Genomic DNA, 25,155 nt, shown 5'->3' with positions numbered 1-25,155 from the left:
CCTATAGTCTACATTGTGTGCCTCCGGCCCGCTACCGAGGCTTCATTCTTAGCACTCCAATAATGAATGACTTACCTTACGTGTCCAGCCTAGCACAACACTTCCCATATTGCTACTGCTTATTTGTTATGTTCCCTTGCTGCGCCTTGCCTTGAATAGTCAGTGTGCTTTATATCTAAGCTAGCCTCTTTATATTTTGCATTGTCTAACATGTTGCACCCAACAATCGAATTGAGCCCTGGTGTACTCTGCATTGGTTTTGCCTGATATGCCCCACAATTGATGCGAGCCCTGATGTGTTTGGCCTGATGTATTTGCACCGCCTAGCCTATTGCACCCTACTACTGCTCTGCGCCTGGTGCACTTCGGATTGTTTTTGCCTGATAGGCCCTATAATTGTATTGCACTTTGCATTGTTTTTGCCTGATAGGCCCTATAACTGTATTGCGCCACGGTGTTTTAGCATGGCGTAGCTTGATGCGCCACACAATTGATTCTAGCCTCTGTGCATTTTGTATTGCTGATTCGGATGTGCCCCCCTACTGTGTAGCCTGTCGCACCCTCACAACTGAATCCCAGTCTTAACCTGCCTTGCCCTGATGTGCCCAACATTAACCATTGAATTCAACTTGTGAGCTTGCACCGCTTAGCCTAGTAGCACTTGCAACTCAGCCAGTGACTATTACGCAGACCTGGTGCCCCACTACTTATCCAACTTTGGTATCATGTTACCTCGCTTGCCTGCCCAAAGGCCTCTGCTCTTCCTATTGAGAGTACCACTCTTAGTGTGGGTATCTACCTGGGCGCTCTACCTTTCATCAACTAACTCGACTGCATTCAGCACTCTGTACACCGCATCCATGGCCTCCACCTACATTCCTGCCGACACCTACTCAAGCACTGTGCTTCAGAGCCCTAACATTTATCTTAATGCTCCTGCCTTATGGCTCGACCACTTCGCCCAAAAACCCACACCCAACCAACCTTGCTCCACCGCCCTAAGAAACAAAAGACTAGGTTCTAGACTTATGGGCAAGAAGGGTCACCCCATGTACCCTAGTCCACATTTGAAAACCCTGACGCCCAGCCTGCCCTCCCAAACGTCCACCACACCTATGCCCCAATGCCTCCAGACCAACCATGCTCCAACTAGAAACGTCGGTTCAATAAAGGACGCTCTGATCAACACAAGGTCCTTAGCTGCTCACGCACTGGACATTGCTGATCTCATCAAGACTCAGGAGCTTGACCTCACCGCCATCTCTGAGACTTGGCTACATGCTGCATCTGGCCCTGCACTCTCCCTGGCTATCCCTCCAGATTACTCCATCATCAGATGTGACTGTACTTCTAGAGGCGGAGGAATCGCATTTATCTATAGAAATTCACTAAGACTCAGAACCATTCCGAGCATCAATGTGGAATCTGCAGAGTTACTCTGTCAAACTCCAACTATCGGCCAACCAAACGGTCGCCATCCACATACTATACAGACCCCCAGGTCCTCCCACATCCTTTGTGGATGACATCTCTACTCTAGTACTTGACAAAGCGAAATCTAACTCCCAAACCATCATCCTTGGTGACTTCAATCTAGGCTATCAAGACCCTAATGACTCTGTGGCCCTCGACCTCGCCAACACCCTAACAGACCTAGGATTCTCACACCATATATAGGAACCCATCCACATTAAAGGGCGGTCCCTCGACTGGCTTAGCGACACCAACTGCAACATCTGCGTACTCTCAAACGCTCCTTGTGTCTGGTCTGATCACCATATCATCACCTTCAGCATTGAAGCGCAGCATCTCTACCCACGCCTCCCGTTGTCCCAGCCACCCTCACTAGAAATAAAAAGAACATAACCGCTGAAAAACTACTCCCCCCTCATCCTTCCCACCCTTAATAATGCCCCTGACACCTGCTCGCACCTTACTATCTTAGCCGATATCTATAATCAGTCAGTGCTTGCTGCCATCAATTCTATTGCCCCGCTTAAACTTAGGAGACCCAAACAACGCGCGCACCTCAACTCGTGGTTCACACCCCAGCTCAGAGTGTTATGCAAAGAGAAGCGTAATGCAGAGTCACGTTGTAAAAGCCACCCTTCTGACGCTCACAAGGACCGTCTTCTGTTAGCCACCCTTAACTATAAAGAAGCCCTACTACAGGCTAAAAAAGACTCCTACAACAATCGTATTGTGTCAGCACAATCAAATACCAAGGAACTATTTAAAATTGTCAACGAACTTGAGACACCTGCAGCCCTCCCTGACTCGTGTACCAAAGATAGTATCTGGTGCACAAATATTCAGACAGCACTCCTGGGTAGAATTACCACCCTCCAATACAAAATTAGAGACAAACAAAAATCCCTACAGTCTGACCAACCATTGACCACACCTATACCTAGTACCCACCAAGCCAATCCCTCGCATAAACCATTCTTTCTCCCCTCTCACCACCCTTGAAGTAGAAGGAATCATTAACCTCAAACCATCCAACTGCCAAGGTGACCCTTGCCTGGCACCTATCAAGGAAGCTTTTCACGACCTTGCCCCTTTCATCACAGCCTTCATAAATGCCTCCTTCAAGACAGGTATAGTCCCGGACAACCTCAAGGATGCGTGGGTAATCCCACTTCTCAAAAAACCTTCCCTTGACCCTAACATTCCAACTAACTTTAGACCGATCACTACGGTCCCGTTCCTGCTCAAGATCCTGGATGGTGCAGCCTACTTACAGATTCAAGACTACCTCGAAACCAACAATCTTTTGGGGCTAAGACAATCAGGATTCCGTCCCAAACATGGCACGGAATCAGCTCTGATTGATCTGAAAACTCAGATGGAGACACTAAAGGACAATGGGAAGTTAGCGCTACTCCTTCTCCTTGACCTCTCCGCGGCATTCGATTTGGTCAACCACCAAATACTCTGCCAACATCTTAAATCTGTGACCCACTTCTCCGATTCTGCTAATGCCTGGAGCCACTCCTTTCTGAGCAACAGATCCATGAGTCTTTTCACCCACAGCATCGGCAGACCCTTCCCCCATTCACTGTGGCGTCCCTCACGGCTCCTGTGTATCCTCTACACTGTACAACGTATTCACCAAGCCCCTCTTCGATGTGCTTTATTATCTGGGTGTCTCCTATACCAACTATGCGCACAAACCCAGATACTCATTCCCATCTCTGGTGATTACACAGCCGACACCAAAGCCTTGAATGATGTCCACCTGGTCATTCAGGCTTGGATGGCACATCATGAACTTTGCCTTAACAACGAAAAGACTGTGCTCTTACTACTAGGATCAATCCAACGTCTCAACAAATTAGACCAAGCCTACAAGTCCTTCACCATTGACGGTAACGATATCAAGGTCTCTAATGACACTAAAACCTTAGGCTTCTATTTGGACTCTACGCGCTCCTTGAACAGACAGACAAATGCAGTAAGGTCGGCATCGCCTATACTTGCAAACTCATTACCGCCTGCAGACCGTTTCTAAACTCTTTTAACTGCATCACCCTCGCTAGAACACTCATTATGGCCAAAATTGACTGCTGCAGTGCCCTCTACTTAGGGACCAGCCAGTCCAACCTCAATAAATTGCAAACTATCCAAAAAATGCCATAAGGGCAGCATTAAATATCCCGAAACGATCCCACATCTCCACCGTCAGATCTGACTTACGATGGCTCTGCCGACTTCCATCATAACTGAACCTTCCTTCCTAACATTCAAGAACAATGCCAAATCTTGGCTGTTCTCTCACAATTTATGAAGCTCCTCACCTTAGCCCTGCTTCCCACGAGTAATATATGTAATGTATGTATATACTCTATAATGTACTTGTATTATAACTTGTAAATTAGTATTTTCTGTATATTGTGTATATTGTATACATTTATTATGTGTATACTGTTAATTGTAACCTGTTCTCAAGATTATGCGCCCGGTTGCCCGTGGGCCTGGTTTGCGCTTTACAAATAAACTAAACCTCAAACTTCAAACATGTAAGAGTGAGAAAAAAGGCTCTCACTCTTACCAGGTGGAAAAAATAAACCCCAGAAATCCAGCAAAGCTGCTGAGGGACTCACTAGGTGAGGGAAATTAGCTATAGATGAGAATTCTCCCTAACACTGACAAATTGGCAGGATCACTGGGGCCTCCTAGTGTTAATTCAGCTCAGAAAATCCAGTGGGATTGCTTTATATTGAGTTGGAGTTTGCATATTTCTCTACCAGCATATGGTCGAACAAAGCCAGCAACTATACATGGATTAGGGGTACCAACTGAACTTAGATCAATCATATTTATGTATCTCAAGCTTTTGCTCCATTTTGTTCCCCTCTGACTATTGTAAATAAGGCTTAGTGACCATCTAGCTTTAATGCTGGACTTAAATTTGATCATAAAACTGCACACCTTCTGCCCAACATCGGCCATGGTTTCCCCAGACAGGGGAGGTCTGACAGTTAAATGGAATCTAAAAACATGCTGAGGCTTCTTAACTATACTTAGGCAGGCAATCTGTGTAGCGGTATCAATGGGAGGAGACACTATAAACCTGTTTTCTGTTGGCCAATTCAACGCCACAGTATTAGTGTTTAAAGGAACAGATAAATAAGGGTAAATTCATGGGTTTTAAGAAACGCTTGAATTCTTTTGACACAAAGATTGAAGAGGCAAAGAAGTTCAAGAGGAGAAAAGTAAGAGCCTTATTGAATGAACAACTTCTGCCAGCAGAATATATGCATAGAAAGAAATTAAACTTACAGGGCTACAAGAATTGCATTAAAACCCTAAAGATCCAAATGCATATTAAAGATAAACAGAATATTCTCTAGAAGCTGAAACACAGCAACACCGCTGGTTTTTGGGCAGTAACCAACTAGAAATTGGGTTTTACAACACAGACTACTGCATGTTCCATCCCTGACAAGGTTTTCTATGCAGATAATGTCGAGCACTTCGAAGCCAGCTGCGCCACATACGCCGGCTGTCCCACCAAAGTAGAGCGCTCCTCCTCTATCGACGCTTATAAAGCCTTCCAACGTTATCGAAGCCTGTATCTTCCATTCCTGAGAAAACATAAGCTCCTCTTCCCCGAAAGGTGTTTTTAAAATCATTCTCTTCAATCTATGAATATGAGGAATGCTCTGATGAGGAAAATGCCCCTTTTAGGCTACGATATGGGACCCCAATGTTCCAGATTGCCTAATATCAGAGGAATCTAGAATTAAAGACATATATAATAATTTACAGTCTGTGAGTGGAGTTAATACTTCACCCGAACTGGAGTTTGGAAGACATGAGCCTGGTGAACACGCTGACGCTTCATACAGACAACTCATGTCCAAAGTTGTTGAGTACATGGGATGGAGCAGACCACCACTCCCTTATGAACAAGATGACCTAACTGATATTTTGGATAAGGGTCCCTAGACTGACCCTGTTTTGCCCTTCCATACAGCATTACAAAAAGGGTGGCTAGAAATTGGGAAACTCCGGAGACCAATCCAGCAGTTAATAAGAATCTGACATAAAAATACAGCCCCTCCAGTAGTGACCCCGACTACCTGTCAAACACCCAATAGTCTGCGTACCCTACCATCCCTCCTGATAGAGACGATAAGCGTGTAGATGGAGGGGCCAGAAATGTATTTTCAGCAGGCAGTATGGCACTGAAATCTGCAAACGCCACCTGTGTCCTGGTAACATTTTCGTACACTCTGTGGGATTGCATATTTATGGCGGCAGAGCATATTCCTGAGGGGGGAAGAAAATGATGGCTTCTTAGCTATAATTAAGGATGGCAAAGAAGCTAGTTGTGAATCCCTTTGGTCAGGATTGGATACTGCGGATAGTTTCAGCATATCTATGGCTACCAGCACCGTAGTGCGCAGATATGCGTGGTTGGGGAAGTCTGGTTTTGCACCGGATGTGTAGTCTAGGCTTCTCAACATGCCTTTTGACAGCATCTAGAAATGTTTGGGCTCTGGAAACCGTAGCCCACGGCTACTGCATTCCCTTTATAAGAAGACGCAGAACAATCCACTGGGGAGCCGCTCTTTGATGGTTCCGTACCCGCTCCTTGTGCAGGAAGTTTTAAACCTGCCACAGAAAGGTGCTATAGAACCGGTACCTGTAGCAGAGAGGACCAAGGGATGGTACTCCCCATATTTTTTGATCCCCAAGAAGGATGGAGGACTGAGACCCATCTTGGACTTGAGATACTTGAACAAGTTCCTCAGGAAGGACAAGTTGAAGATGGTCACACTTTCTCAGATCCTTCAGACCCTACAACTTCAGGATAGGTTGGTGTCATTAGACTTCCAGGAGGCTTATTTTCATGTGCCAATTCATCTCAAGCACAGAAAATACCTGAGGTTTGCAGTTGGCGGTTCTCACTATCAGTTTCGAGTTCTGCCTTTCGGGCTGACCTCCGCCCGAGGGTTTTCACCAAACGGATGGCGGTAGTGGCAGCAAATCTCAGGAGGTGGGGGGGGATTTGCATCTACCCCTACCTGGACGATTGGTTGATCAGTGCGTGTTCTTCCGAGCAAGCTCGGGATCATCTCAAAATCACCTGCCACTCTCTTCACAGATTGGGCGTCTCCCTCAATTACAAGAAGTCCCATATGACACCTTTCCAACAGCTCCAGTACATCAGGGCTGTATTAGACACATCCTTGGGAAAGAGCTCGCCACCCAAGAATGGGCTCAAGACATTCTTCAGATGGTTACCTAATTTCAGAGTGCCCAGAATCTTCCGGCCTTCGATTTCTTGAGGTTGCTCGGCCTCATGGCATCCTGCAGTTTTCTAGTGCCAGAGCCCGCCTGAGAATGAGATCCCTTCAATGGGCTCTAAGAACACAATGATCCCATTTCCCACGAAAGATTTCTGACTCACTTCAGATTCCAGCCAGGGTCTCACAGAATCTTCTGTGGTGGCCCTGCGAGGAACATAATCTGAAGGGAGAACCCTTTTGGCACCCATGGCCGGAGATTATAGTAGTGAAGGACGCCTCACTCAGTGTGGGGAGCCCACGGCAACGATCTGACAGTCAGCGGTCATTGGTCTCCATCAGAGTCCAAACTAAACGTCAATCTTTTGGAGCCGAGGGCAATCCGACTAGCTCTGAATACCCTACTGCCCTTCGTACACGGGATGAATGTCCTTATAATGACGGACAACATAGTAGCCATGGACTACCTCAACAAGAGAGGTGTGGGGTCACTACCACTGTGCAGAGAGGCAATGCAGCTCTGGTACTGGGCACTTCAAGAAGTAATCTCTCTATCGGCAGTTTACCTAGCTGGAGAAAAGAACACGGCAGCGGATGCTCTGAGCAGGCAGAGCGCAGTCTCCCACGAGTGGGAACTAGCTCAGGAAGTCCATCAAGAGATCTTCACCCTTTGGGAACCCCTCAGGTGGATCTGTTTGCAACCAGTGTCAACCGAAGTGCAGACTGTATTGCTCCAGGGAATTTCCCCCAAGAGGAGCTCTAGAAGATGCGTTCGTGGTGGACTGGGAGTTTCCGCTCCTATAGGCGTTTCCTCCAGTTCTTGCCACTCCTCATGTGATCAGGAGGTTGAGAAAGTTCAGGAAGCACATGATCCTAATTGCCCCGGAATGGGCCAGGAGGATGTGGTACCCACACCTTCTAGACATGTCCTCTGATACGTCATCCCCAGAGAGAGGATCTTCTCTCGCGAGAGACGAGGGTTGGGTTTTCCATCCAGATATCAACATTCTTTTTAGGCAGAAACCTGTGCTTAGGACTACAGGTGTTGGCAGTAAACCCAATTGGTAGCAGTCTGTACCACCCTGATTTACCTGGTAGCTGTGGCTGAGCAGCCAGACTTCTCTCACGAAGAGTTAGACAGTATATAGAGTATACAAGATGGGTACCAAAATACAGTAGCACAAGCAAACACTGACCAGAGCTTTGGTATCAAAGTATATAATTATTTATTTAAAAACACACTTATAGAAACACTCAGCACTATTATTGTAAGCAAGCTCAAAACACAGTCACTATTAATATATATACATCCCTTATTCCTTATTAGACAAGTCTTAGTTAACACCACTTATTTTCAGACAGAGGTGAGCGCTTAACTAAAGATGGCACTCTAATAAGTTATCAAAAAAGGGAGGGAAAGGCAGAAATTAGAAAAGCACACAACACTAATACTTTAGAAGCACCCAGCAAGGTAGGAAAGTCAAAGTCTACTGGTGAGCAAAAAGTTCAGAGGCCAGGCTCCCTCTTAGAGAGAGTAGGACACCAATGCGCCCAAGATCACATAATTTAAGAGGCTTGAAAAGTCTTGCAGAGAGTTCAAAAAGGAATTGGTTCAGCTCAGAAAAGTTCAGTTAGCCAGCCTAGGGCCAACCCAAGTGGTAAGGTGATGATTTAAGAGACACCCCACACAGACCGTTGAGAGGGAGGCCAGGCGGACACAGTACCTTGAAAGTGGAGAGCATCCTCCAGCGGGGGCAGTTGTTCCTGGCAGCGGGTGCAAGTCGCAGCGTCGTCCAGAGGAAGTGAAGATCTTGACGTGGAGGAAAGCTGAAGGTCGTTGCACTGCCAGGGAAGAAAACAGCCGCAGAGTTCTCCGATTAAAAGGTACTACCCTTTTATTTGCGGTAGTGGTAAAATGTGGTATTCCGGTTGCCGGGGTGCTTGGCACAGGCAAGGTGGCCACGAGATGATCCGGAAAGGCGAAAAGGCGGGCAAACTGGTTATCCCAACCAGTCGAAGGAAGAAGACTCTTCAGGATGAAGATCTCCTCTGTCGTTGGAAGAAGTGGTGAGGCGTTTCAGCAGGGCTCCACCGGTGGTGTCGTCATTGCAGGTCGGCTCAGCTTCTTCCTCTTCGGATTCTTTGGTCCTGTGGCGACTTCTGAAGTTCCAGTCCCCAAAGCCCTGCTTTTCTGCAGAAAACCCCCATTCATCAGTCCTAGCTGTCACTCAAACATGCTAAGTGGTGAGCCGGGCGGCTCACCACTGGGCCAATCACACAAGAGTGCGACTTGAGTTGCCGAGGCAACTCAGTCCAGGGTGCCTAAACCCCCCTCCCACACATCCTGTAGACCCAGAGAGAGTGGCACCACTTTTGGAGGCTTCTGTGGAGAAGCCCGCCAAAAAGTGGAACAAAGGGCTCGACTTGGGTTGGAGTTACAGAGGCGGACACAAACGCCATTTTAAAACCGAGTCCTGCCAAAAAGACCCAACAGGGGAATAAATATAAAATAAATAACCCGGCGGTATCTTTAACATTGCACCAAAAAGTGGTGCGTTTAAAATGAATGGGGAAAATCCCATAGGAAATATTCTGGTGGAATATTTTGTGTGGTAACCACTGCCACCAGCAAGAAACTCGACGAGAAGGGACTGCACAGTGCCCCCTCGAAAAACAGACCCAGGGGCAATCTAATTACCCCTACCAGTACTTCCACGCTTTGATGGTTTGTACTGGTTCTTTTCCCAATTTAAGACTAGTAAAGTCAATAGTGACTTTACATGCCCTGGGAGACAGTAGCCAGTCCCAGGGTATGGAGTCTATGTTTGGGGGTCACTATGACACCCCTGTGTTACTGCACTGAGGGTGCTGTGTAACACACTTACCAAAAACCACATGAAACCCTATGGAGTAAAAAACCCCATAGCCCATAAAACACATTTCAAAGTCAAAGGATATCTCAAATCATGTCTAAGAGTGGGAGAAAGAGTCTCACTCTTAGCAGGAGAAAAAATTAAACCCCAAAAATCCAGCAAAGCTGCTGGGGGACTCACTAGGTTTGGGAAATTAGCCTATACAGAGAATTCTCCCTAACAATTCTCAACCTTCACGCTTCGTTTCTGAAAGGCAGAGGTATAAGGATTGGGACCTCCCTGATGACGTTATGGAGGTGTTGCTTTCGGCTAGAAGACCAGCAACAAAATCTTTGTATCGTTGCCGTTGGAACAAGTTTTACAACTGGTGCAAGGCAAATAATGTAGATCCTTTTCTGTGTAAAACACTGGACATACTATCTTTTCTTCTATCCTTAGCCAATTTGGGCCTCCAGATTGGTACCATTAAAGGCTATCTGGTGGCGCTGTCCATTTTTAAGTGCTCGTCAGAGGAATGCTCTTATTTCAAAATCCCTCTGGTGACTCAATTCCTGAAAGGACTCACTAATGTATATCCTCCATCTCCTTTCCAGGTTCCGGTTTGGGACCTAAATCTGTTTTTTTAAATTCTTAATGTGTGCACCCTTTGAACCCCTGCACACGTGTCCTCTAAGGTTATTAACCTTTAAAACCATTTTATTGGTTGCTCTCACATCAGCATGCAGAGTGAGCGAGTTGCAGGCACTGTCTGTAAAGCCACCCTTTACAGTCTTCTACAAGGATAAGGTTGTCTTGAAGGTCAAACCTTTATTTTTACCGAAAATCATTTCTGATTTTCATCTAAATCGGAAAATTACCCTGCCTTCCTTCTAACCTCCACCTCACCCTGGCAAGGAGGAAGAAAGACTTCATAGGTTAGATCCTAAAAGAGCATTAAGCTTTTACATTTCAAGAACATCCAAATTACGGTTTGATGATCAATTGTTCATAGGGTATACAGGAAACAAATTAGGTCAGGCTGTTACAAACAGACCTTATCTAGGTGGATCATTTTGGCAATCTGCTACAGGCTTGCAGGGAAAGATCCTCTTGAATGTTTGCAAGCTCATTCCACCAGGGGCATGGCCACATCTACAGCCCTTCAAAGGGGAGTTCCTATTAGGAATATTAGTGACTATGCAACCTGGTCATCGATTCACACGTTTACAAAACATTATGCTCTAAATGCTTCCCATTCGCAGGATCTTGCTTTTGGCAAGGCAGTACTTTCTTCTTTTGAGGAATACATTGGAGGACACAATCCATTCGAAGAACAAGTTACTTACAACTGGTAACGTTCTTTCAACAGGATGTTCCTCCAACGTATTTATCCTCATCGCCCTCCCATCCTTCCCCTCTGTAGAAATTCCCATGCTATTACAACTTCCGCTCCACTAAGGTTGAGAACTGTCATGCCCGTATTTATGGGTATCTCTGCTGCATGGGGAGGAGGAAAAACAGAACTGAGGCCAACGGGCACCGCGTGTGCTATATATGATTTCCGATGACGTCACCCTCGACGGAGGCCTTCGAAGGACAGCGACTCAACGCCATTGACGCACAGCACCCTCTGCTGAAGCTGGACATTGCATGCCAAAGATGAGGAATACGTTGGAGGAACATCCAGTCGAAAAAGTTACCAGGGGTAAGTAACTTGTTCTTTTCTTCCACCAGCTTTCACAATTCTTCACCAAATGTCATAACTCAACATGTTGTTTTCTATTAGTACCATTCTTCAGCACTTGCACCTTCTACTACCTGGTTTATCCTTTCACCAGATTTCTTCAGGGCAATCACTTCTTGCCCTATGTGTACACTCGACTGCCCATCTACTTCTTCAACACCACAACAGAAAAGTGCTTCAATGGTAACTTTAAGAATAACAACATAACAACAACTTCTACAGTCTTCTTTGGCATCACAATATTAACAGCTTTCAGGGAACTGAACGTTCACCTTGATCCATACTAGGACGCGTCTACAAATGATGCTCATCTCCCTCTGTATAGCTTCTTCCAGAAGGACAGTCTGTTTGCCACCTTTCTTTCCCTTCTGCCTCAATACCAAAATAGTGTTCAGGATAAAGTATTTTCCTGCTTCTGCTTTGGCTGTGGCAATGTATGTTTAAATCATCCCCAGTTATGGATGTCCCATAACCAGAGTTGCAACCTTGACAACCATGGGGCTTTTTAACATTCCCTTCTTGTTTTTGGCAACTTCTGTTAGACTGATATTGCCTGTTCTTTAATATCTCTTTGCTTGGGTATTGGTGGGATGCCAGCGATTCTAATAAGGCCTCCTCACCGGGTTGTTGGTGTATGCTCAAACTCTCATATTTAGTCCTAGGGTTCTTTTGACTTAACTTCAGGAACTTTTGTACATTTTCAACAGTCGGGTATTCATAATGCTTATTTGTTTTCTTTTGTGAGTTTTCAATAGTTTGGTAATCGTAACGCTTGTTAGCTTGCTTTTGTATGTTTTCATCAGTTCGGTATTCGTAACGCTTGTTAGCGTGTGATCCTTGTGATGCTGAGCATTCAGACTCCAGCGGAGCGCCCCAGCGTCACTCGCTCGTCTCAGACTCACTGGGTAAGTTGCATCCAGGTCTTCTGCTTCGTGTTCGGAGGACTGTTGGACCTGTGGCTTCTCCCAACCAGGCGGACTCTATTTCTTTGGTCGCCGCGGTTTCCGTCACACTGGTTTGGAGTTGCTCTGACTCTCGAGAGTCTCTGGTGCAATCCAGCCACCTGAGACCTCTCGACTGCTCCTACCACGCCTGGATCCTGCTGCGCAACCTCTGCACAATGTTTTTTCATTGGGTAAGCGTTTCTTCTCCACGCTTCCCACTGTGTGACCCCTGCAGTTTGGGGTTTTAGAAGCACAGACCTTTTCAGGACCCTTTGAGAAACCAGAAGATGTCTCACCCGCTAGCCCTCGGGGTTGGGGGGTTGAGGGTGTCTCTCTCAGTTGGCCAGGACACAACCATCGCCTTTGGATCCATACCCTGTGGGTGGACCAGTGGAGGAGGATCACCTGGGTGAGGGGTCTTTGTGGAGTGGGACACCAGATGGCGAGACGCGGTATCCCCCCTCCCTGTAACACCTAGACCCGATCCTAATTGATGGGGTATTTAGAAACTCTTGCCCCCCCATCCCTTTTCCCTTCACGAACATGGACAGCCCGCTCTAGGAGAAAACAGAGTCACAACCAAGCATTGTACCTGACATGTCCCACTACCATGGTAGGGCAATTCCTGGTAATCACTAACACCAAACGTCCATTAAACTTCCCCACATGGGTAAAAGGTGGAGCATGAGAGCTTACCCTTTGCGGGGCAAAGCGCACAAAGGAATAGTACTTTCCTGATGGCAGCTAAACGAAGGAAGGAGGATGGAAAACCAAGAAGGTTTCTTCTGCTTTCGACACGGTCAACCTTGCCATCCTGCTCAACCGGCTCCGTGATATCCTGGTTATCACTGATCAGGCCCTGGCCTGGCTGACCTCTTTCCTCTCGGACTGACCCTCCCAGGTCCAACTTGGGTCCTTCCTCTCTTCTATCTCAAGCTCTACCTGTGGTGTTTCCCCAGGGGGTATAACCTTTCTCCCTGGCTGTTCATCCAATACCTGGCCCACTGCATTGCTGCTCTCTGCTCAAACTTTCAGTGCAATGCGGACGACACACAGCTCGCTTTCGGGCTCCCCTCTGCCGCCTCTTCATCTTCTTTCATCCCGGATTGTCTCTCCACAGTCCAGGAGTAGTGTGCCACCAATGCGCTGCCTTAATGCCAGTAAAACGGAGATCCTCCTCATCGGCACACCCGCACCTTCCTTTCCTGACGCTCTCTGGCCGGCCACTCTTGGCCCTATTCCTGCTCCCACCTGGGAGGCTAAGAACCTCTGGGTCATCTTGGACTCCACACTCTCCTTCTCTCCTCACATCTGACGTCTCTAAGAAGTCAAAATACCAGCTGCACCTCCTCAGAGGTATTCTTCCTTTCCACGCCTTCCCTCAAAAGCTCACGGTCTCCAGAGCTTTGCTTCTCTCTAGGCTGGATGATTGCTACAGCCTCTAAATCTTCCTGCCTCAACTCTCCGTCCTCTACAATTCATCCAGAACAGGACTGCACGACTTGTCCTCATCCTCAAGCCCAGGCATCGTATCTCTCCAGCCCTGAAATCTCTCCTTGGCTCCCAGTGGCTGCAAGGATCAAGTTGAATACCCTCTGCATTCTGCACAAGGCCTTTTGGGGCTGGGAACCGCAATACCTCAAACTCTCTTTTCGGAAATATCTTCCCACTCAAGCTCTTAGCTCCTCCCCCTTCAACTCATTGAGGGTCAGTGTCTTCTCCAAGCAACGAGTTTGGGGCAGATCTTTTTCTTCGGCTGGTGCCTCCCTCTGGAGAGGCCTCCCTGCCTCTGTGAAACTCGAGCAGAGCTATCTCCAGTTCCAGAAGCGCCTCAAGACTCCTCTCCTCTCCTCTTTGCTTCTGCCTTCTCTCTTCCTCTACCCAGCTGATCTGTCTGATACTGCACCGGTCATCTGATTACCCTCTGAATTCATGCCCAGGTTTCTGCCCGCCTAGTTGCACCCCTGCACTGCCTCCTGGTAACCCTTGCACTTTGGTCTGTATCGGCAACCCTACAGTCCCCTTACCTGTACCTATTAGACACCTGCTGTCTGCAATTCGCACTTGCCACCTGCTGGCTGTTAGGCAGAATTATATGCAGTACCCTTTGGGAACACTACACACAATTAAGACTACAAGTGACAGTACAAATTCAACTTTGGTACAAGCCTGTACTACAGAGTTAAAGTGGTAGCGATGGCTGAGCAGCCAGACTTATCTCAAGAGTAAGTGAGCAGTATCAAAAGTTAGACAAAGGACAGCAATTACTATGGTTCAAACAAACACTGACTCAAGGTTTCTGAGTAAAAGAATATACATTTATTTACACATCAGTTGTAAAACATTTCACTAAAGTAAAGCAGTTGAAAAATCACACTCTTAATATACTACACCACACCCAATAGATTCTGGACAAGTTAGGCTCAAAATGAAATGTGAGCAAAATGGCACTCCAGCAATTTAAAAGGGAGGAAAAGACAAAGTTAGACAAGAATCGAGCAGTACCAACAAGTAAGTAAGCAGGGCAATCTAGAAAAAGGAACTACAGTAAAGAAATCCGATTAAAGGGGCCTGGCCCAAAGTCAGTGGACCAAAGTCTTTGCTCAAGATCACACAGTTCAGGGTAGTTTGTGGTTAAGTCTTTGCCAAGAGTTCCGGACGAAGTTGGTCGGCAGAAAAGTTAGTTTAAAGAATGGAGAAGGACAAGCCCTCGTATTGGCGAAAGGTTTCACACACCTTCACCACGGCTGGACGAAACAAACAACCGGATTTGAACAGTAACTTAAATGGAGACGAAGGCTGTAGCTGAGGCGGACGGTCCTGGCAGGTCCTGCAGGCTCACGGTTCCTGAAGTGACTGTCGGACTGACATGAAGTAGGAAGACTGGAGGGTCCTGCACTGCCCAGGGAAGAAAGAGCAAAGCAACAAAATAAAAGGTGCACTCCTTAAAAACAAGCAGGGTCCGTTCCTCCTGGCTATGCGGTTCACTGTAGCTCTATACAGCAAATTCGACCAGAGAAGGGAGGCCTGGGAGCAGTTTGGTGAACTGGTTGTTCCCACCAGTTGAAGGCGAGAAGATTTCTTGCAGATCTTGCCTATCGTTGGAGTATGAAGATTCGGACCTGCAGCAGGGCTTCACCGGGAAGTTCTGTCGTTGTATGAGTCCTCTTCTGTCAGCTCCTCTTCAGTTCTCTCGTTCCAGTGGCGACTCTGCCTTTCCAGCCCCAGAGAGCTGCTTTTTATGCAGTTTTCCCCAATTCACACAGCGGCTGTCAATCACACAGCAGGGTGGCTGTCCCGGCGGGACAGTCGCCACAGCCAATCACACAGTGTGCGATATGGGTCTCCAAGGATACCCTGTGCAGGGAGTCTCAAACCCCTCCCTCACATCCTGTCCCCCTCAGACATTCAGGCGCCTATGGAGGGCTTCCGTGCAGAAGCCTGCCAAAGGACGGTGAACAAAGGAACCAAACTTGGTTTGGCGCACAGAGTAAAACATGAGAAAGACCTTTACAGAAAGAAATGGCAAATAAACCCAGCCGTAACCAAATAAAAGTAAATGGGGTCCAGCGGATTTAAGTTTGAGGCTACTAACTTAGCCTAAAACAGTACCAAAGCTATATTAATAGACCGTGGTATGAAAAATAGGGTAGATACCACTGCCACCAGCCAAATCTTAAAGAAAGGGGAACTAAATAATGTTCCATGAGAAACAGACAAAAAGGGATAACTATTAACCCTTTCCAGAACTCTATGTAAGATAGTTTGTACTGGGTCTGTGAATTTAAAAAGACTAATAAAGTCAATGACAACTTTATATGTTCTGGGAGACAGTAGTCAGTCCCAGAAAATGGAGTTTAAAGTGGGAAGTCTGAAAAAGACATCCCTGTGTCACTGCACTAAAGGTGCTGTGTAACACACAGTAAAAAGATGATGCCTATGGAGTAGGTGAGGCTCCAGTCTATAAACACAAAGATTTTAAACACACACAGCAAAACACATGGAAGAGTGGGAAAAAAGGCTCACACTCTTACCAGGTGAGAAGAAAAATCCTAGGGACTCAGTAGGTAAGAGAAATTAGCCATTTTGGAGAATTCAACCTAACACCCTCCCCCCTGGCAACTGTAACGCTCACCTGGTATCCACGGGGACGTCACTCAGCCTGTTCTGACCTCTTACGACCTTGAACCCTTCCCTGGAGTCTACTCAACTGGAGACTGGGCCTGAAACACAGGATTGGTAGAGTTTAACTCCCTATTGTCTCTGTGTGCTTGAACCCCTTCTTCTCCGGGGTCCAACCCTTCCCTTTGATCCACAGCTCACCTTGTTTTCTTGGAAAGTGTGCTCTCCGTCCTGCTTTCAGTGCAGGGGCGCGTTGATTGATGCAGGCTTGTTGCTGCCTAGTTACTTCACTGGCAAGAGTCCAACAGGTAAGTATTAGGAGTCTTTTAAACAGTTCTCTAACTTCGTTCCTTTCCTTCCTTAGATGATGGCCGGCGTCCGGGGATGGCGATGTGCTGCTGAGATGAGTAGCGCTGAAGGTGAGTGAGAGCGCGATGCAACCCTTTCGTATTTGTATTGAACTTTTTCTGTGTCTTTTAGGTGCCACAACGTTTTCAGCCTGGATGCCGGTTATGAAGAAGAAATGCGGTGAGTAAGCGCGGTATGCGGTGCCTCTAGATGTTCCCACGCTAAACTGGAGTGTCTTTTCCCTCTTGCAGATGGATGAGAAGTTCCGGAGACAGAGTTCCCCCAGAGCGGCTGGGATTCAGGTAAGCGTTTGAAGCTCGTACAGTCTTTAAAAATAAGCAAAGATTTGCTGAATACTTAGTAATGCCTTTTTCTGTTCTTTTCCCTTTTCCTTAGGAAGCGGCGTGCCGGGATGGGAATGACACCGCCGAAGATGCCCGCAGAACAGAAGAAGCGATGAATGATGGGCAGAAGCGCTGCAAGGTAAGGCTGTTCCTACCGGTGTTCCTGTTCTTGCAGGAGTTCAGCACAGAAGAAAGATGCAGGCCTACTGGAGACCGATCCAAACACGGTGAGTGTCACGCTGCAGGTGCAGAAAACACAAAGCATGTTTCTGAGCCTTGGCATGGCTTAAATAGTGTCTGGGTATCCCAGGTGTCTCTGGGCTAAACCACACCCAAAAGACTAGACTGCACATGCAGTTCTGGGAACCGAAATATGTGGGGGCATCCATCTTGTCCCCATCAATGCACTACAAGTCCAATCCCCAATGTTATCCTATGGAAGTGAGTGAGTCTGGTGCCACAAGCGCCAAGTCTGACTCCAAGTAGGTCTTTGGAGGGATGGAGAGGCCCTTGAGGGCCATGTAGGTGATCGTGGCCTGGCTCCAGCCTGACATCTTGGAGGGCAGGGGACATTAGGGGCAGGAATCATGACAGTAACCAAACCCCAGCCACCACCCCACCCCACCCCACACAGCCCCCCCCCGCTGGTCTACCATGGGCATTTTTTATTTTTTAAACATTTTTGGTGTATTGTGCTTTTATGTGACAGTGTGTTGCTTTGTGTGGCATCCGAAGGCATCCACTGTAGGATCCAGCTGGGCCCATATTGGCTTGTCTCGTGTTGGTACACCCCTTGTTTGTGCCTTAGGGTCCAGACACATATGTGATTCCTGCTTCCCCTTTCCATGGGCTTGCAAGGAGTGAAGCGTGTGAAAGTAACTTACAAAGAGGCATTGTAGTTCTGTTCTATCTGTGGGCAGTCTCAAGTCCAACCTGTGTATATACCCCTAGTGGGATTCATGATTGTTTGTCCAGTGCATGGTTCCCATCCCTTTTTGTTTTGACATCGGGATCCATCATGTTTTCATGTTACATATTGATGTCTTAGCTTGCCGGTCTCCATTATTGTTGGACTTCCTGCTGTATGCGCTTCCCTGCCCCCTTTAGTTGGCAGGGATACACAACCAATAGAAGGGTGCAATGGGGTTGTTGGAGCACATGAGGCCCTTCTGGTGTTCTGATAGGTGACCATCACACATATTCACTGTTGGGTCTGGTGTTTGTGTTATATTATACTGGCCAATTCATGTTCCTGCGTACATGATTGTTTTGATGTGTGAGAGTGAGTTATTTCAGTACTGGTTCAATTTTTCACCACTGAAGCGGGCACGGTTTATCTAGATATTGCCCCACAAATTCCACAAACTGTTCAGGGTTCCGAACACATGTTTAGAATGCTCTGAGAGTCAGCATACTCTGGATAGTCCACCGTTTCCCGATGCCTGGAGAGGGAGACGATGGCTCAGGCAGCGATAACGTCCCCGCCCCTTTGTGGTCTCCCCCTAGTGGATTTGTGTCAAAATAAAAGTACCTATACAAATAAAACAATTGTCATTCCTTACTGCCAAGTGTCAAATAGTGTGGGGTAATGGTCATGAAAAAGAAAGAAGTGTTCGTAAAATGATAAATCAGGATGTTCGGGCCATTGGCGTCCCTTCCCCACGTTTTCAGTACGGGACAAGGCGGTTCACTCGAGCATAGCACACTCCTGAACTTCTTCGGCCCGAGGACACAGTTCTATTACACGCATCAGGGCCTTCTGTGCCCAAGTCTCTTTCCTCATCAAAGTCTCTTGATTCAGAGGGCCTGATGTACAAAACAAAAATTGAAAGTTATTTTCTTCTTATAATTTTCTACTTCGGGTGTCTCACCCTGGATCCCCCTCTGCCGGGCTCAGATCCCTTCTTTATATTTAATTTGTCTCCCTCAGCCACGCTCGGACCAATTACAGTTCAGTTTACACTTATGAAAGACTTTCGAATGTGCACAGGGTTTAGCTTGACCCGTCGCAGGACCACTTCGATATACATTTCCTTTTACAGTATAGTTGCCATTCAGTTGGATACCAAACAGACCTTCGAATGAACACCCATGTGGCGCCTGAACACTCTGTACACGGTATCTTATTTGGCTTTTTCAAAGTACATTCACTCCTTTAGTTTCCACTTGTTTGCGCCTCTCATTACATGCGCTTCAAACACTGGGGACTAACGGGTGAGGCACCTTCCGGTTTCTCACAGCTATCACTCAATTGCCTGACTACTGCTGCAACATTTCTCTTCAGCCCTCTTTCTCATCCCAGTACTTATGGGATTATGGGACTTGTAGTCTCCAACAGCAAAATTAGGCTTTCTGACTCCTCCTGTTTGGCAAAAAGCCATTAAAAGTGTGAGATTGCAGGGACAATTCAGCAGGGGGGTTTCCCTGGCTTCCTGACCAGTATCCCCACTCATGTGATCCTCCTGCAGAACACCACTCCCAGGGTCGGGGTTATGAAGTGTCTGCCCGTTCCTGGTCACGTGAGAAGCGTCCCAGGCCAGGTTTAGGGGCGGGGTGGGGGGGGGGTGATCATTGCTGATTCATGACAGCCTATAATGACTTCACTTCCATTGTGGATGTAAGAAAGGGGAGTCCCAGGGAGCACAGGTTTACCACAAAACAATGAGCTGGAGAGGATAAACTATATTATTCTTTGGGAGTTGTGCCTAGTCAGAAGAAGGACACTGACTCTTAGAGGACATGATGTACACTGGTGTATTAATCTAAAGATCGAATGCCTAACTTTCCATATGACTATGGGTGGGCCATGCCTATTTTACTAAGGTGCTTGTTTGTTCGTTGTGAATGTCCAAAGTAACAAGTCTACTGTCCACATTTACCCTAATTGACCCTACCATTATGAAAAAACTAACTTAAATCAGGAGAAATACTCCCTTCTCCTGAGGCTACTGCAGTACCAGTCTTTAATACACAATCCTGAAACAGTCGCTCGTGACTCCAATTGGCATCTTGTACTTTTTCTCATCTTCTCGTATTCCCTTTGGTTCTCTCTTATCGGATTCATGATTTTGGTGATAGACCTGCTTGCATCCTTTTGAATATAATTTTCATGGTTCTGTGGTAGGTCAGAAGAAAGAGCTAGACCAAGTGGTGGCATTCCTATAGATATTTTATTTAAATAATCTGTGAAAAGGCCTCACTAGCCCTATTCTGTGTATTTTCCTACCTAACACAACTAACTAGGGTGCTTGACATCTGTCATGAAGTCCAAAGCAATACGTCTGTCCAAAGCTAAGCTACACTAACCCTACCACTAAGACAAAATAACACAAATAATGACTCCTTTCTCCTGAATAGGCTTCCCCAGCCTTAATATAAGATACTTTAAATAGTTTTGGGCTCTTTCTTGTATTAACTTCAGTTTTCCTAGGAGATTTGTCCATGTCTTTGATTCCCTTCTTTCTGGGCTGTGTAGCCTTCTTCTTCTTGGCACTCTTTGCCTTAGATTTTCTCTTTTTATGTTTTTCTCTAGTGTCTCAAAGTCTCTCCTTTTCTGATATCCCTGGGGAAATAGAGTTCCTCTTTGTGATTCCTGTTCTCCGTAATCCTGTGATTGTTAATCTTCTAACTGTATTGATTCTCTCTTGTATCACTGAGACGCGTAGGATAGGCTTTATAATAAGTCTCACTCTCTTCACCTTTTCTTGTAATACTGGGATTAGTCGGATACGTCCATGCATAAGTTTGTCTCTTTTATTTCCGCATCACTGGAACAAGTGTGATTAGTTCTGTGATATTGTTCCCCTTCTTTGCGCTTTCTCGTATCACTTGGATGAGTCCTGTGATGTATTTCACTCTATTGGTTCTTTATCGTGTCACTGGGATGAGCAGGATTAGTCCCATAATATATTTGACTCCCCTTTGTGTATGACCATTTACTGGGATGAGCATGATGCATATACTCGTTATTCTTGTGTTCCCTCCCACGTCTACCTCCTTCCCCCTTACCTCGCTTCTGATGGGTTGGAATTACCGGGCCTACCTTCAGAATAGTGATCTCACTTCAGTCTTTCTAGATGGCTTCTGCTTGCAGGCCGTGTCTGCCTGCTTCTTCTCTGCAGTTCCGCAAGGCCAGCATTACAGTGTTCTCTGCAGCATTGCTGGACTGCACAGTCCGCCTCTTCTGGGTCACTCCACCACTCACAACTGCCTTTCTCTCTTGTGGTTCTCTTCTCCTGCTTTCGTCTTCCTTCAGCTCCTTTGGTGCCTCTTGCACATGCTAGCTGGGTGCTTCCTCCCCGAGTAGGATCTCCTGGTCTCTCTCAGCTTTCCCTCCGCTACTGATTGGAAACTCCCAGGTTTCAGATCTCTCTGACAGTAGTCCTTCTTTTCTTTTTATCTTACATTGCTAGAATCCCCCCAGCAGAGAACTTTAGTCCTCTTCCGTTTGAAGTTGATGATTCTTAATTACTCGCTCATTCCTCCTTGTCAGATTTCCAACCACTGAGCAATCTTTATTACTTGCTCCTTCTTCTTCTTCTTCACAGTGTTTGCACTAGACCATTCTTCAATTGAATCTTCAATCTTTTGATAGAGTAGCAAACAGTGGCTTGATCTGCTGAGTATTTCTTAAGCCTTGATGTTACTGTTGGTGAAAGAGAAAGGGCCTTAGGGAGTTCTTCTGCGAAGCAGGATTCCTTGGCCTCAAGAGGGGAGTCTCTCCCTGTGAGGTCCTGCTTGCTGCCACCCCTTTGGGGAATGTTGCAAAGCAGGCTCACTTCCCTAGCCTCACAAGGAAAGGCTCCCCCCTGGGGAGAAGTGACTGAATCCCGCGATTAATCACAGTTTTCACTCTCACTCTATAACATTTACATTTTTCCTGACCCACAGGATTTTGTCTCGGATTCATACATGTAGTTTACCGCCCCGTCTTTCTTCTTCTTTTTTACTAATTTGTTCTTGTTCAGGATAGCGATCTGTTTTCTCCCCTTCCCATGGTATTTTATCACACTGGTTTTCTTTCTTGTTGCCCATGTTTTCCTTTGCCTTTTCTCTTAGTTTGCCACCTTTATATTTGTTTCTTTCCCAAGTTAACTGTTTCCTTTCTTCTACTGTGCCGGGTTAACTATGTGTTATGACTCCCTCTTGCGTCACAATCTTTATAGTCATTTGGGTTCAAGGCTAACTTTTAATGTCTTCTACTGTGACGAGTTAGCAGTATATCATACCGATTTCCTCTTGCCTCACAATATTGATATCCATTTGGGTGTAAAGTTAACTTTGTTGTTTATCTTCTACTGTGACAAGTTAGCTGTTCGCTATATAGATTCCCTTTGATCTCCCAATATCTCCTGTTCTCCTGGTTACCTTCTGTCCTTATGGGGAACGTTGTCAGAGGGTTTCTGCTTCAGGGTTTCTCCCTGTCTTGCACCATTCTTATCCCAGCGCTCTCGCTCTTCTTCTCGTGGCCTGGCTGCAATCACGGAAAACCTGCGATCCTCTGCTGTTGGCGATCTCTGCAATGTTTGTTGGGCCAACGGCCCACCACAGATGTCCCTCTGTGGTCTTGCCACCACCTTCACTTGCTTTTGGGCTCCCGCCCTGTAGTTCTCTCTGGTCCGCCGCAGCATTCGCCTCCTAAATAGTTTCTGCCTGCGAGTTTGAAACTCGCAGGTTACCTGATTCTCTTCTTCGTTCGGTGTTGAGGCTTGGGACTTCCTACTACCTGTGCCGGCGATACTTTCTCTATTTGCCTACGTCTCATCAGTCTCTGGGTGCACGTCCTTTAACGTCCTTGTCCTAGTAAAGTGGACGTCTTGATTTAAAGGGAAATTACCTTTTCTTTCAAGATAACTCTCAGCAGACTACTTATAAGTAACTCTGTCAACCTAAAGTTTGATTTTATTGCTTGATAGAAATAACTTAAATCGGTTCCCGGGGCATGTGTTTTCGGTAGTGGGAGGAGGTAGTGCATGGGAACAGTCCTAAGGATTAGCAGTGAATGGGTCGGAAAATAGCAAAACACCCACAATCTATCTCTCCTTGCATATCATCTTCCACCTAGCTCTACTCCAATGCAGTGTATTGGCTTATAGGTGGCTCTTAATCGCCACCTTATAGACAAAAGTAAAAAGCAATTAGTGCTGTTCTCTTAATGACTGTCCCTGCACCCGAGCAGCAACATGGAGATTATTCCACATGTTTGCAAGGCATTACTGCTTGGATTCCGATACAAAAGGCGCCCAAGTATTATAGGGTTCTCTTTGCAATATGTTGAAATAAGAGTGGGAATGTGCAAGGTATTCTTCCTTGTCTTGTCTTTCCCTCCTTCCCATGGGAGGAATGAGATTGCTATTCTAATTAGTGTTTATGAATATTAATGAAGATCCTGTGATGGAGAAGGGAAAGTTACTTACTTGTAATCCTAGTTCTACTTCAGGACTGACGTCAGCTCATGGGTAACACGTTTGTCTTGGAGGTAAGACAATGCAGAGCAACACAGGTTTGAATCCTGGTCTTGCGCTTAGAGACTGGTCGCCAGTATTAAGCGTGTAATAAAAGATGAATTCATAATTAATTAATTTTATCAAATTGATAAACCACCCGATCACCTCCCTATTCTTTTCAGTATAAGGAAGTAAGCAGTGTCTAAGATTAGAATATTATTTCTCTCTGCATGTCAAACAAAAATAAACTGTGGCACAACTGTCATTACACCTCATGAAGGGATACAGGTGCAGTCTGCATAAAAGCAGTATAAATGTGCTTTGATTGAGGATTATTGTAAACAATAAAAAATAAATTGACATGGGTATTTTCTTTATTTTTCAATTGATTTAAAAGTTTAAATGATGTATATTTTAACAATAATTCTTCTTAGATCTCAGGCATGGGTTTCTGAATTTAATAAGGGAAGTTTATCTGGAATTCTTGGCCTGGGTGTTTGGGGGTTTTCTTTAGTTTAGAAAAGTGAAACTGCAGTCCATTTCAATTTGTGTAACAAACCCATTCCTCCAGCTCCAGGCTGGGTTTTGTAGTTGTGGCTAGGTACATTCTGGTAGTGATAGTCCGGATTCCCATTCTCCTATTATTGCTTCCCTGCACCCATAATTTCTGCCAGGCTTACAAGGTCTCAGGTGCCTGCTGGACTTCTTGTTCTCTGGAAAAAAGAGACCTGGCCAGGACAGAGGTTTATATGTACAGAGACAGGGACACAGGTACCAATAGTCTTGCATGTATTCAGAAACTCTAGGGAGCTAGGGTCTTGAGTTCCTCTCAACTCCCCATCCCACCCCTGGGTAAAACCAGCTATGGCTGTTCCCTGATAGGCTGCCTACCCCAGGAGGAGAGGGGCCCCTGCAACCCCGGACAGGGACTTAGCCATGAACGTATCACATATGTCAGTGTTGCGTTTGGAGCACTGATGCCCATGGGACCTCCTGGGCGTGCGCCTGAATCCTGGGAGTAAGGTGTTGTCCTTCCTCCAGAAGGAACAAAATGCATCTTCTTGGCCATTGTCCCAGAAAGCTAATCCACATCTGACATAGTCAAGTACTGCTCACCAACTCTAAGACGTATAATATCACATTCCTATGGATGTATAATTGTGTGACCTTAGTAGCCAACCTGCCATAATCAGGCCTAGCTTGTATTTACAATTTAACATGCCACCATTATCACAAGTAAGCAACTTTTCCATATTTTTAATCAATGCACCCAAAACAGGACATTGAATCTGTGCCCACTGAGCCAATAACTAAAACTCATTAATTATCAGTTATTATCGCAAATAATTAAAATTCGAATTCTTATTTTTTCCAGCCACTAAGGGGTCATTTTTCACATGCTCCAGAGTGGGCGGCAGTCGTGGTCCAATCACATCCTCCATAGCTTGCTCCGAGAAACACCATGGACAATCACTCCAGTTTGAATCACGGTTTGAGAGTGGAAACCTTCAACAAGCGGTCCAAGTGTAAGCACTACTGTTTTACAGTTCAGCTATAATTATGTATGCATTGTATGAAATGAAGCTACAGTATACAG

General features: G+C 46.1%; 1 protein-coding gene across 1 annotated transcript in view; it reads left to right on the top strand.

Annotated features, from left to right (window-relative positions):
* The window catches only part of AGBL2 (AGBL carboxypeptidase 2), a 2,805,139-nt gene that overhangs the window by 535,045 nt on the left and 2,244,939 nt on the right, over positions 1 to 25,155 (top strand). The window contains exon 7 of the mRNA XM_069623090.1: positions 24,934 to 25,084. Within this exon, the coding sequence (XP_069479191.1) occupies positions 24,934 to 25,084 (151 nt within the window). The remainder of the gene's footprint in view (positions 1 to 24,933; positions 25,085 to 25,155) is intronic.

This window comes from Ambystoma mexicanum, chromosome 11 (genome assembly GCF_040938575.1).
Source record: "Ambystoma mexicanum isolate Mex_15411 chromosome 11, UKY_AmexF1_1, whole genome shotgun sequence".
Classification (NCBI taxonomy): domain Eukaryota; kingdom Metazoa; phylum Chordata; class Amphibia; order Caudata; family Ambystomatidae; genus Ambystoma; species Ambystoma mexicanum.
The sequence above is the reverse complement of the archived record's forward strand: the minus strand, read 5'-3'. Positions and strand labels throughout refer to the sequence as shown.